This window comes from Syzygium oleosum, unplaced genomic scaffold (assembly GCF_021117445.2).
Source record: "Syzygium oleosum isolate NSW1041296 unplaced genomic scaffold, Sole_v2.1 Sole_v2.04, whole genome shotgun sequence".
In the NCBI taxonomy this organism is placed as follows: domain Eukaryota; kingdom Viridiplantae; phylum Streptophyta; class Magnoliopsida; order Myrtales; family Myrtaceae; genus Syzygium; species Syzygium oleosum.
Window position 1 is genome coordinate 6,429,392 of NW_026607488.1, and position 13,486 is coordinate 6,442,877.

Consider the following 13,486-nt stretch of genomic DNA (forward strand, 5'->3'; position numbering starts at 1 on the left):
AGCCAGGGATGATGCTGAGCTATCAGAATTGCTTGGCACTTGAACTCCCGAAGAAGGAAAAAAACAGCATCAGATGTACAAGAAGTTCCAATGAGAAGATACACCATTGAAAGCACAAAAGGAGACCTAAAAATCATTTAGCTCTGCATCACTAAGGACACCATCCCTATCATGATCACGGAGAATGAAAATCCGCTTCATGGCTCTGACACAACGAGGTTTTAGAGTTTGCGTCTCATGATCAAATAGTGGGCCGGTAGGATGAAGAACAGCCTTTTGTCCATAGCAGAAAATCTCCGGGATCGGCAGGGAGAAAAATGCTCAACAAAGAGAGAACATTATTAGATCACTATAATTAATACAAGAGAGCTGATCATTCAACCAAAAACTGAATTTGGCTGTAAGCTGAACACTCCATACAAGTTTCGATCTCCCGAAATTGATGCATTATTGGTGCCGTCACATCGTCCAAGCTAATTTGCTCATGCTCGTCTCTCAAATCTAGTTTGCAACCCACCACTATAACCGGGACTTTTACCTAAAGATGATATCTAAGAGATTTCTGCTCAGTGACTAAACCACCAGACTGGAGACTAGTTCACAAGGCTTTCCCTATAAAAACTAACTTGTTATCATTGACTTCAGCGATCAAGAGTAATAGTTTTTGACGGAAGTTGCAATTCCTTCTTATGGATTGCAGCGAATCAAGAAACAAAGACCAATTTACAATACCTGACCTCTAATCGACAAAGTTCTGGAAGCCAAAAGGTACTCAATCGATCAAGGGTAGCAGGCTGATCACATGCATACGTAAGAACAACAGTATCAGCCCGCCTCAGCTCTTCACCCAATTTTCCACTGTCCTCCACTCTATTTTCATATTCATCCAAGAACAAATATTGAATGAGCTAACACAAACGCCTATATATGGCACTCTTGATGATGATGAAGCTCTTGCCAAGCAACATGCCAAATCCAAAAAAAAAAAAGAAGAAAATCTAACATCTGTACATGCTTTAGAACATGTAAAGAGCAGCTGATTCGTTGGACATGGACATCTATCCAAAAATGGCGGCTTGAATTACAAAATGTTTAGACTGAGAGCACAAATACAGAAACAAGAGCGAGAGGGAGAGACAAACGACTCGGACCTGTTGATTGATTGGTTGGATAGAGAAGCAGAGCTAGAGAGAACAATCTTAATATTGATTGTTGCAGTGTACCAAAGGAAAAAAGGATGATCTTTGATAAGAACAATCTTAACATGTCATTTTGAAAATCTCTATAAAGAAAAAAAGCGACACGTTTAACTTGTTGAATGATATGTTTGTTAACCTTTCTGTCCATACTTCCTGTTAAGTACCATGCACCCGTGGCTCGGTACGTGGACGTGTTCGATAACTCGAGGTTTCTCTATTATGAATGGTGCTTTTTCTCTTATAATTCAAGGGCATAAATATGGTCGGAGATTCAATAGAACACCTTGTGAGCCTAGACCTTTACCCCGGCTGCCTTTGACCTTTGAGTGTTTGGTGAAATTTGACCGCGCGCACGACCTCCAATTTCTCTATTAGAAATCTTCCGACAACATCTCAAGAAGACCTTCTCTTTTTTCTCTTTTAGTCTTCTTTTTCCCCTACGGCAACCCACCAGTGGCAAAACATCTCTTCCTCTCTCTCTCCCCTCGCAATAGATTCGACGTCCCCCGCGATGTACGATCTTTTGTCGTCGATCATCGACAAAAACCAATAGAATGTCAGGGACCTCGTGTCCAGGCACCCCCATCATAGATAGGCTTGCGGGGCCTGATGATGGTCTTCATACCTAAATTTTAGTAAAATTTTGTAAATAAAATAATATATGTAGTTTAGTTCAAATTTATCATCCCTTAACATGAAATGATTAGTCCTCCGTTATTCACCGAGGTTAGAGAAGACTGGGAGAGACTTGCAAAGATCTAGTCTCTCGAATAAAAACTTAATAAGAAAGCCAAAAGACATAAGGAAGTTCATATTGCCATAAAAGATTCAGAATTATCAAAAAACTACATGAAATACTTGTATGATTCAATGAATAAAGGCTGAAGCACTAAAGAGTACAACAAATCGACATGTAGAGTGTGGGAATCGAAACCCACAACTGAAACTAAACGTCCCCATTCCTAGCCCCCTAAGGAGGTGGGCTCCCTTCCCAAGTAAGAAGGGTAGCCACTGGGGTCAACCCCAGTGATTGCACTAGAAAGATCCTTTAAGAGCTTATATTCATGGTAAGCAAAATGATGATGATGAGGCCATCCAAACATGTCGAGATTAATGCGAGCCCTAACTAGGGAGGATGAACTCGATATTGTATAGTAATTGATTAAGGGCCCAATATAGGCAACGAACTTGATACGAGCTCCATTGACTCCTAAACAGAATGTATTTTCCAAATCCTCATACAAGGGCTGTTCAACTATTTGCAGCCCCAAATGCTTGGGAGTAGATATATGAAGAACCTTGAGTCTCCTCCATCTACAATAATTGAAAACCAACTCCTCAAGAAAAGGGCACGGAAGGAACTTCTCTACTGAACTATCGCCTCCGAAATCAACCAACACAAGAGTTAAGACCTTGAGATTTTTCAGATAAACTAAAGAAGGGAGCCTCAATTCATGCGACATAGAAAGATGCAACTCAATCAGTGTTTCACAGTTAAAGACACAACTAGGCAACACATATTCAAGCATTCCTCCAACTAAGCCCACACGGAGCTCCTTAACTTTGCGCTTTATTGAGGCTGTGATCCAACCATCGATACGAGATCTAACAAAAACAGTTTTGCAGAAGAGGGAAAACATTTTCAGGGGAAAGTCGTGGAGTGACAATGCTCTGTCCACAAAGTTCACGAAATGTGTCTTCTCTGGAAAATTGCTTTCCGAGATGTCGAGCCTTTGATTGTTCCTAGACAAGTACTCCCACCTTTCTGATAGAGTGCTCGTTCTCACCACATCTGAATTAATAGAGCAAATCTTTCATGATAAAGCAATCTTTCACCATATGTGTCAATCCTGTTGATAGAGTTAATCTTTCACAATTTGTGCCAATTCTGTTGATAAAGCAAATCTTCTACAATCTATGCTAATATTGTAGATTCTTACTTTTTGTAAAATCTTTTCAATTGTGATTTTCTCACTCGTGTATATGCTATAAATATAATACAAATCTCCATACCAATATATGTGCAATCAAATTCAGATTCATACTCTTGCAGGGTACCAGAGATTCTAAATTTTTTTTCATATTATTTCTCTTCTTAATTACAATGTCTTCTTCCACATCCTTCAACGCCATTACCGCCACCATCTCTGCGGACCGTCCATCCTTGTTACCGCCACATCTGTGCTGACTCTCCATCCTTGTTGGTCCCCTCCCAACCACCCTTTGCTCTTAGATATATATCTCATGTTCTCCAAATCAAGCTAGATCGCAGCAACTACCTTCTGTGGAGAGCACAATTTCTTCCTTTGTTTCGTCTTCATGGTATCTTCAGTTTGTGGATGGCTCGTATCCTTGTCTAGCACCCTCTATCACTACTATTGATTGTACTGTGACCGACAACCCGGATCATCTGTCCCAATCCCTATGGAGTACTTGGGTTCATCACACTAAATGTACAGGTACTGCTATTATGCAACTCGTCATGAAGGGCAATATGGCTTGGAGTTGGCGATGTATTCTCAAGCTAAGACTTGCTCTAACACCTATTATCTCGAGGCAAATATATTGTTGCAAAGAGATACACAGGGAATTCAGACAGGAGGGACTGACCATGGAATGATATCAATTAATTTGGATTAGTGGTATTAGCAAACATAATTTTATCGATTGGCTTGTTTGTAGAGAGAGGCTACCGACAGTAGTAGCCCTATCACGATAGTTGTCTTCAGATGATACTAAGTGTAATTTTTGTATGACTGGTATAGAAGACAGAAACCACTTATTCTTTGAGTGCACTTGGACTAGTAGTGTATGGCTAGTATTCTGGCACAAAATGGAACTTGGCGTTCTGCAAGAGGTTGGAATCTAGAACTTAAATGGATGATTAGGGCCACCAAGGGCAAAAACTTGGAGGCGAGACTCCTTAAACTGTCTTTCTTAGTGACTATCTATTACATATGGATGGAACGCAACTGTAGACGATTTCAAAACAAGTCAATTAAAGCTCATTTTATGTTGGCTAGGATTCGAAAAGTTGTAAGAGGTAGGGCGTCACTCTACGAACAATGTAGGTCTTCCCAGGCAAATATTTTATTGGCTACTGTATGGAGGTTTCCTTCCTTCATCATCTCGCATAATTAGTCTCTCTTGAAATGCTAAGGGTTTTCCCTAAGCCTTTATACCTCATATGATTAATGATATTCACATATTTACACCAAAATAATAATAATAATAATAATGCACATACCACCAATAAGGATCCTATGCAATTCAATAAATCACAACCAGCTCCATCCTGCTCCGTTGGTGAATGAGTTTTTGCTTCTATTTGGCATGAGTGCTTGGGTCATCCGACTGCCGGCATTACTTCTTAAGTTATTTCAAAGCATGGCCTGTCAATATCTGCTTCTTCCTCATCTAGTTTCTATGAATCGTGCCACTTAGGCAAGTCGCATCGTCTTCCCTTTACTAGATCATTAACCACTTATAATGCTCATTTGGAAATACTTTATTCTGATCTATGGGGACCATCTCCCGTTACGTCAGTGAAAGGTTTTGATTATTATATCATTTTTATTGATACTTATAGTGGATTCACATGGTTCTTTCCACTATTGTGAAATCGGACGCTCTCTCTACTTTTGTGCAATTTAAATTCCAAATGGAAAAACATTTCAACTGTAAAGTAAAAGCCCTTTAAATTGATAGAGGTGGTGAGTATAAGAAATTTGATCCTTATTTTCGTCTTTATAGCATTCTACACTATCTCTCATGCCCGTACACACCGGAACAAAATGGTCGGGTTGAGCGCAAACACCGTCTGTTGTAGAAACTGGCATCACATTACTTACCCGAGCTTCTGTTCCTCGTCTATATTGGACTGATGCTTTCCGGTCTTTCTAATTAACCGCATGCCTACAACGGTGTTGGGTGGATTGTCTCCTCATGAGAAATTATTTGACCAGAAACTTGATTATCCACAGTTGCATGTTTTTGGATGTGGTTGCTACCTTTGGCTGCGCCTGCTACCTTTGGCTGCAACCTTATAGTTGCCATAAACTTGATGATAGAATGATGCAATGTATCTTCATTGGCTATTCTCCTCATCATTGTGGCTATCATTGTCTACATCGTAGCACTATCTGAATATATATATATATATATATATATATATATATATATATATCTCTTGCCGTGTGGTTTTCCAAGAGCACTTGTTCCCACTTGCTAAATCACAATCTAGTCAATTGTCCTCACCATTGCCAAGTGCTCTTGTTTGCATTGGTTATTCCTCTATTAAGCCCCTACAACTTTAGGGGGTGTCCACTACTACATCAATATAATATCATGGGCAACTTCTCATCATAACTTTAACAATCATCTACTTCCACAATTCCATGTGGATCTTGTTCCTAGAAGATCCATCCGTACTATCTTCTCAACCTCAACTGCCAACTTCTACTTAACCAATGATCACTCGTCTAAAAAATAACATCCACAAACCAAAGGTTTTTCTCTCCACTAAGCACCCACCTTGTTCTTGTTTTCACTCAAGCTTGACACCAAGTGAACCCACTTGTTTTTCCGTTGCAAATAAAGACCCTAACTAGCAACAAGCTATGGCTAGTGAATTTAATGCTCTCATTCAAAATGGCATTTGGGAATTAGCTCCTCATCACCCTTCTATGACTGTGGTCAACTGCAAGTGGATTTATAGCCCAAAAAACCAAGGCTGATTGCTCCATTGATAGACACAAAGCACGACTCGTTGCGAAAGGGCTTTACTCAACCGGTTGGCTCGGACTATGATGAAACTTTCAGTCCAGTTATCAAACTGACAACGATTTGAGTTTTTCTCTCCTTAGTTGTTACTTATAATTGGTCTCTATGCTAATTGGACATCAAGAATTCATTTCTCAATGGCACCATTAAAGAAGAAGTCTACATGAAGTAGCCCCAAGGATTTGGTGATTCACATTATCCTGGCAATGCATGTCATCTTCGGATTTGTTGACGATATTATCATTACTGGGAGCTCTACCTCCTCCATCACCAAATTAATCACTTAGCTTGGCATTGAGTTCGCAATCACTAATTTGGGAAATCTATCCTACTCTCTTAGCATCAAAGTCTATAGATCCTTTACTAGGTTGTCCCTCACTCAATCCAAGTATGCTACTGCCCTTCTCATTTGCACAGGCATAGCCGACGCAAAACCTTGCTCATTGCCTATGGCTCCCTCGGCTTCTAAGTTGTCAAAGCAACGTGGTGAACCACTAGTTGATACCTCCACATATCGGAGTAGGGTTGGGGCACAGCAATACCTCATTCTTACCAGGCTAGATCTATCCTTTGCTGTAAATAAAGTGTGCTAATTTATGCACTGTCCAACTGTCGATCATTGGTTAGCAGTCAAACGAATTTTGTGCTATCTCAATGCTACTATTCATCATGGGATTACCTTGCGGCCTGTGCCCCAACTGACCTTCACCGCATTTATAGATGCTGGCTGGGCTGGTTGCCTTGATGACCGAAAGTCCACTAGTGGTTGTTATATTTATTTTGGTCCCAACTTGGTTTCTTGGAGTTCTAAAAAGCAACCAACCGTTGCTTGGTCCAACACCGAATCGGAATACAAAGGGGCGGCTAATACAACCTCTGAATTTCTATGGTTACTACAACTCCTCCGAGATCTTCGATACACTCTCCATTGGTCACCACTAGTTCTTTGTGATAATGTAACTGCAGATCCCATCTTCCATGCATGAACCAAGCATGTGGAAATTGACTATCATTTTGTTCATGATTTAATCAACAAGAAGTAGTTGGAAGTTCGCTTTATTCCTACATTGGTGCAAACGGCTGATGTCATGACAAAGCCTTTATCCATATCTTGATTTCTTATATTACGTAGCAAGCTCACAGTGACTCCTCCAATGTTTCGCTTGACGGAGTGAGATAGAGTAAATTGCCATGATAGAGCAATTTTCCACAATCCGTGCCAATCTTATTGATAGAGTCAATTTTCCACAATTTATGCCAATTCCGTTGATAAAGCAATTCTTCTACAGTCTGTGCTAATATTGTAGATTCTTACCTTTTGTAAAATCTTTTCAATTGTAATTTTCCCACTCATGCACAGCTATAAATATAATACAAATCTCCACACCGATGTGTGTGCAATTAAATTCAGATTCATACTCTTGCATCGGTTGGAAAAAACTTAGGATGTGCCAAATAATGTCATCAGGTAGATCACACAATTGTGTGGAGCCGCGAACGTCTTGCCCTTTATATAAGTTCATGCGTTGAGCTTTTTGAACAAGAGGCGTCACGTCCATGAGTTCCGCAACCTATCCTGGATAATATATTGAAAGCAGGTAACAAGATAATGAAATTTCTCCTTGATTGATGCACATTGCTATATGTCATGTGCTAGTTTGGACTATAAACTTAACAAGCTTAACGTGTTCCCTTAGACGATCGATCGCTCTTTCACTAGAACCATTGACTCGGCTTCATTCACAGACGAGGATTACCAACAAAAAAAAGAAAGCAAAATTCCAAGATAGGAATGGTTGAAGATTAACAACGACAGTGAACCCAAAGGCCGAAAAACAAAAGAAAAGAAGTACCATTTTCAGCAGGGAGTTCAAGCAGTGGAGGAAGGAGATGAACGAGTACAAGTTCTTGGAGGAACTACGTAATTAGTTGTTAATGGCAGAGAGACACCAAACAAGATCTTTCCTTCAATTAAGATTTCATGGTGATAGGCCAAATTATTGTTGTCTTTCTTTGCAAATTCTTTGTCCTTTTTCACACTTACCTGTTGCCATTTGTTGCTTAGGGAGAAAAGTGAAGTATTTTCTTCCTTATTGGTATTCACATTTTAAGTCATGCATACCTTTTATCTTGTCTTAAGTAATCTCGACTAGTCTATACATTTATATGGTGTAAATTGGGTCTTGTTTGTCCACTTTTTTGTGAAATATATAGATCTCGAATAATTTGCGTGCATGTGTTCTCATTTTGAAGTATGTAGCAAAAGAGCATACGCTTAATGTACAAGCAATTTGCATATATGTATCGTGATATTGATAAATCTGAATGGTTTAGCTGGGGCAAAAATAGGAAATATTTGTCGGTTAATTTTGAAAAGTGTAAGATTTAAGAGATTATGATTTAAAGTGTTAAAGACTCATCTTGCATTTAAATTTCAATCTCATCCCTCAGCTGATTACACGCCATTCTAATTCATGTCGACTTTTCATGAAATTTACGGGCAATAGTTTGGATATTTTTTTTTGGAATTCGAATTTTTAAGGTTCTTTGCACAAGCTCAAGGATTTGGTTTTTTGCTAGGTGTCTATAAGAAAACTCATAAATGACAATATATGTTTAGAAAAATTAATGGACTCTGTTCATTCAGGGGATGAACCTATACCGCTGCTACCTTGTCATGGAATTTACGCAAAATGTCCAAATAAATCATAGAGATCATGGCATCATTCGAAATATAAAAAAAAAAGGGTATCTTCATGAATCCTCTTGTTTCTGGCCATCCATAAGTCATATCGTTGCACACCAAGCAAGCTTGAAGATGAGATTGGGGATAGATATTTCATTCCAAGTAGCACATGCTCATTATAGCCCATAATCCCAATCAACCAAACCTCTTAGTATCCCAAAATTCTCATATCTATCTAAATCCTAATAAACTTATGTATTTAGATGGATTGAATCTATAATGCTACTTCAATTAGAAACACTAGGGATCTATTACATTGTTCTACAGTATGGTAGAGAGAAGCAAAGCCACTAAAGATTTGAATCCCAAAATGATGGAAAGAAATTATCGACGAATATATATATATATATATATATATATATATATATATATATATATATCCCATAAATGTGAAAATGAAAAATTCTCCGAATTTGAGTTTTTAGGAAGGTTATTGATTGACGGAAAAGATCAGTGCAGTAATGAAAGTGTTTAAACGATATTAAGCTTGTGGCCAACGGCGTATGACAGATGAACAAAGGGCTCGGCTTAAAAATCCACTGGATGGATTTTGCTGCTTCCACAACTTTTTGAGTGATGAGACGAAACGACCCTGGAAAGAAGAATGGGTCATCCCTTGACTAATGTGGAAAGTGCGACGATTTTCATTTCCTCTCAAATCGACCCCATTCATCTCTCTACTTGCGATTGACTCTGTCTCTAGTCATTTTTTGCTTGCGCAGTTACCTTTTCTTTCCTTTTTAACATAAGAGTAATTCCTTTTCTCTTATACTTTAATTTAATTTCTTAAAGCTTTCCAAAGCCATTAACTATTTAGATTGAAAGATTCTTATGATAATGTAAACTTACGATGCGTTAACCAATTTTAGTGAGTAAATAGGAATCTTCTAGTTATCCTAAAATCCCTACGAGTTTCCCGACCAAAGCTAGATGAAAATTGGACCTTTGAATCTTTCATAAGTGGAATGAGAAAAGATTCAAATCAGCTTCTGTAGTTATATTTAGAAATCCACGTTCACATTGATCTATATAAATTTAATTAATTTATTGTGTTCAAAACATGGTATTACCTGCCATATATTTCTATAATAGTTAATTATCTAGCATTCTTAACCGTATGTACAAAAGGCAAAACTACGCACGTTTAAATGTAGAATCGTGAGGCGACTAAACTAATCATTGACTAATTTGAAGCAGATCATATTTGTTTCGAAAACCATGTCACTCAATAGTGAATATCAAATAAAGTATAGAATGATAATATTTTTCAGCCTAGTACGTGGTCACTAAATCGGCATGACAGACTCGAGCCGAACTCGGACAAAGAGGACGATTTTTCGCATATGGTCATGTTGATATATCATCATCTTCTTCCTTGCTATGACTCAATCCCGGTTCGCCCCTACACGAATCCATTTTATGATCATGCCGATCTTATACATACCTTGTTTTCGGGCCAAACTTGTATGCTTATTTCAGTGATGATATATTGAACAACCATACTGCACAATCTTCAGGGATCACAACATGAACAGAGTCCAACCTCGCACCCTTCAAAAGTCTATGCACCTGAAAATCAGCACAAGAGGCGAAAACAGTGCTGGTAAAAACCCTATTTAGCTTTGCATGTGCGATTTCTGAAAGGTTGGTGGGTTCAACTTGACTAGTAGCTGACAAACCTCGCTCTCTCTCTCTCTCTCTCTCTCTCTTCTCTCACTATCACTCACTCCTCTTACACGCAAAAACACAAACAGCTCTGGACACATCCATGGACCCAACCACACAGAAGCAGCCCGAGCAACAAGAACAAAACTCCCTCACTGTGCTGCAACTCCTCAAGAGCGCCTCCAAGGAGCTCCAAAACTTTACCGTCTTCCTCACCAGAGACCCCCAAGCTTCCACCATAGCTGTTCTCAATCTGGGCAACGAAATTAAGGAACTTCTTGAGACCGACCCGAGTCTGTTCGAGCTCTCTCACTTGCTCTGCAACCTCCAGACGGTGCTCAACGAGCTCGAAGCGACTCGAGGATATGGACTCCGATCCATCATCCGCAGACAAGCCATTTACTACAAGATATCTCAACTCGCACGCCAAATCGAGCGCGAAGCCCAAGCTTACCTCGACAAAGACAGCATTTTCAGGCTCGTCCGTACACTTGACCGTTCGGAGGATGAAGGGGAACAAGTGAAGGTCTTGACTGAGCTCGAGGAAAGACTATCCCGAGGCTTCGACGGAGATTACCAAGACCTGATCCTAAAGGCCAAGGTGTTTCAGTTTCTTGAATCGATCCTCTGCGACAACACTTGTTCGAGAACCATAAGAGAGAACGCGGCCCAAGTGATGGTAGCTCTGATTCGGTTCAACCGGAACGTGTTTGTGGGGTTGGTGCTGATGGGTCGGACTCTTGAAGCGTTGATTTCGATGGGCTCGTGCCGTTCCATCGAAGTGCTCACTTCCCTGATAGCACTCGTGCGAAGCCCCCTGATCGACGAGATCGAATCGCTCGGCGAAGTCCCGAGAATCATCGGCATCTTGAGATCGCGGGACCCGGCCACTCGAGTTGCTGCCTTCGATTGCTTGTGCGAAATCGCTTACCACGGAAGGAAGGAAGTGATCGAGGCCATGCTCGAACAGGGACTGATCGAGACGCTTCTTGAATTGCAGCGTCAAGATCAGATCGACCATGGTGGAGAAGATGGCGACGGCGGGAGAGGCGGCGAAGATCGGGAGGAGGAGGAGGTGGAGGAGCGAGGTGGGTTCGATGGGTGCGTGGCGAAATTCGCGGTCCAAGTGGAGGTCGGAGAAGGGCTAACGAATCAAGAGAGGAGAGAGTTCAAGTTGGAGATTCTGAGGAGGGTCAAGCAGGCTTGTGCGTCTGAGGCCGAGGTCGCTAGTGTCTCTGCCGAGGTTTTGTGGGGTTCCTCACCTTAAAGAGGACTCATAATTTGTGTCATGTGTTTTTCTTTTAGCTTCCATGATACATAATTGAATACAATTCTTTATTGTATCGTTAGCTAAATTTTTCCATTTTTTTAAATTTTTGGATGATATTGTTAGCTTCGTTTTGCTGATGTCGTACATAGACCAAAAGGAAGAAACCATTTGATCATTGCGTAAACTTAACAAAAGAAAAAGGGATAAGTGCATTCAAAGTCCTAAAACTTATAACGAAAGTGTAATTGAGTCCTAAAACTTTCAAAAAGTGCAAATAAATCCTAAAATTTGTCACGAAAGTGCACTTGAGTCCTAAAACTTTAAAAAAGTTGAAACAAGTCCTAAAACTTGTCACGAAAGTGCAAATAAGTCCTAAAACTTGTCAAATTGATTCAATCAAGTCGTTCCATTGATTGTACTTTTTGAAAGTTTTAGGACTTATTTGCACTTTCGTGACAGGTTTTAGGACTTGTATGCACTTTTGTGACAAGTTTTAGGACTTATTTGCACTTTTTGAAAGTTTTAGGACTTAAGTGCACTTTCGTGATAAATTTTAGGACTTGTTTGCACTTTTTGAAAGTTTTAGGACTCAATTGTACTTTTGTGACAAGTTTTAAGACTTCTAGTACACATATCCCAAAGAAAAAAGAAGAAGAAAATTTGTAATTTGATATTGAAAAATACATGTGCTATAATGATTCGCCCAAATGTCTTATTAGAAGAGCGAAAGAGATTGATGCCATAAGTTGTTAACCACCACGCAATAGAGGTACTACCTTGCGGGGGTGATCCCCATCGCATGGTGTTCAGGAAAATTATCAAAAAAGTCTTAAACTTATTGATCTTTTACCAATTGAGTCCTAAATCTTTCAAGTTTGTTAAATGAGTCCTAAATATTTACACTTTTTGCCAATTGACGTGGACATTTTTAAATAATTTTTTGAATTTCTTTATGGTTTTTTGTTTTTTTTCCTTTTCTCTATTTTTTTTTTTTTTGGTTTTAGAGTTGGCCGGTGAGGGTCGGCCGACCACCCTCGCCGGCCTCGGGCAAGGGCTGCAATGCCCTTGCTGACCAAAGCGAGGGCGAGTGAGCCCTCGCCTAGATCCGGCGAGGGCCGCGACGCCCTCGCCAGATCTGGCTAGGCAAGGGCTTGGTGGCCCTCGCCGACCCCAGGCGAGGCGCTTGGTGGCCCCACGCCCTCGCCTAGGGCCGACGATCCTCACCTAGCTAGTTCTGGCGAGGGCTCGAGCGCCCTCGCTTTGGCCGGCGAGGGTTCGAGCGCCCTCGCTTTGGCCAGCGAGGGCGTCGGGGCCCTCACCCATGGCCGGCGAGGGTCGGCCGGCCACCCTCGCCGGCCAACTGAAAAACCCAAAAAAAAAAACAGGGAAAAAGGAAAAAGAGAGAGAGAAAAAAACTATAAAAAATTCAGAAAATTATTAAAATATTATTTAAAAATGCCCAAGTCAACGCTACGTGGCTGGTCGACGTCCACCTCAGCGATTTCCGATCAAAATTGGCTGGATGGATTCAATTGATAAGAAATGTAAAGGTTTAGGACTCAATTGGCAAACTTAAAAGGTTTAGGACTGAATTGGCAAAAATGCAATAGGTTTAGGATTCTTTTGACAATTTTCCCCATGGTGTTCAACCATCCCGCTATTACGGGCGTACCTTGTGGTGGCGATCTTTGTGTGTGTGTGTGTTTGAGAGAACAAATTTCAAGTTGTTAGGACCACATCGACAAAAAATTCTTCACAAATTTTTCCACGAGGATCATTTTGAATAAGAAAAAATAGATGGGCAATATTTCGAGCAACAGCATA

At 40.3% G+C, this 13,486-nt stretch overlaps 1 protein-coding gene across 1 annotated transcript; it reads right to left on the reverse strand.

Moving 5' to 3' along the window:
* Positions 1-2,161: 2,161 nt before the first annotated feature.
* LOC115674453 (FBD-associated F-box protein At1g66310-like) lies at positions 2,162-3,395 on the reverse strand. The gene is made up of 2 exons (XM_030596846.1): positions 3,245-3,395; positions 2,162-2,991 (listed from the first exon to the last, which is right to left on the reverse strand). Exons 1-2 carry the CDS (start codon positions 3,393-3,395, stop codon positions 2,162-2,164), a joined length of 981 nt encoding a protein of 326 aa, XP_030452706.1.
* Positions 3,396-13,486: the final 10,091 nt, after the last annotated feature.

Coding starts and splice junctions, on each gene's coding strand:
- LOC115674453 (XM_030596846.1), bottom strand. CDS start 3,395: ATGGAGAGTCAGCACAGATGTGGCGGTAACAAGGATGGACGGTCCGCA. Junction 2,992..3,244: donor ATCTCTGGTACCCTGCAAGA/GTATGAATCTGA, acceptor CTATTAATTCAG/ATGTGGTGAGAACGAGCACT.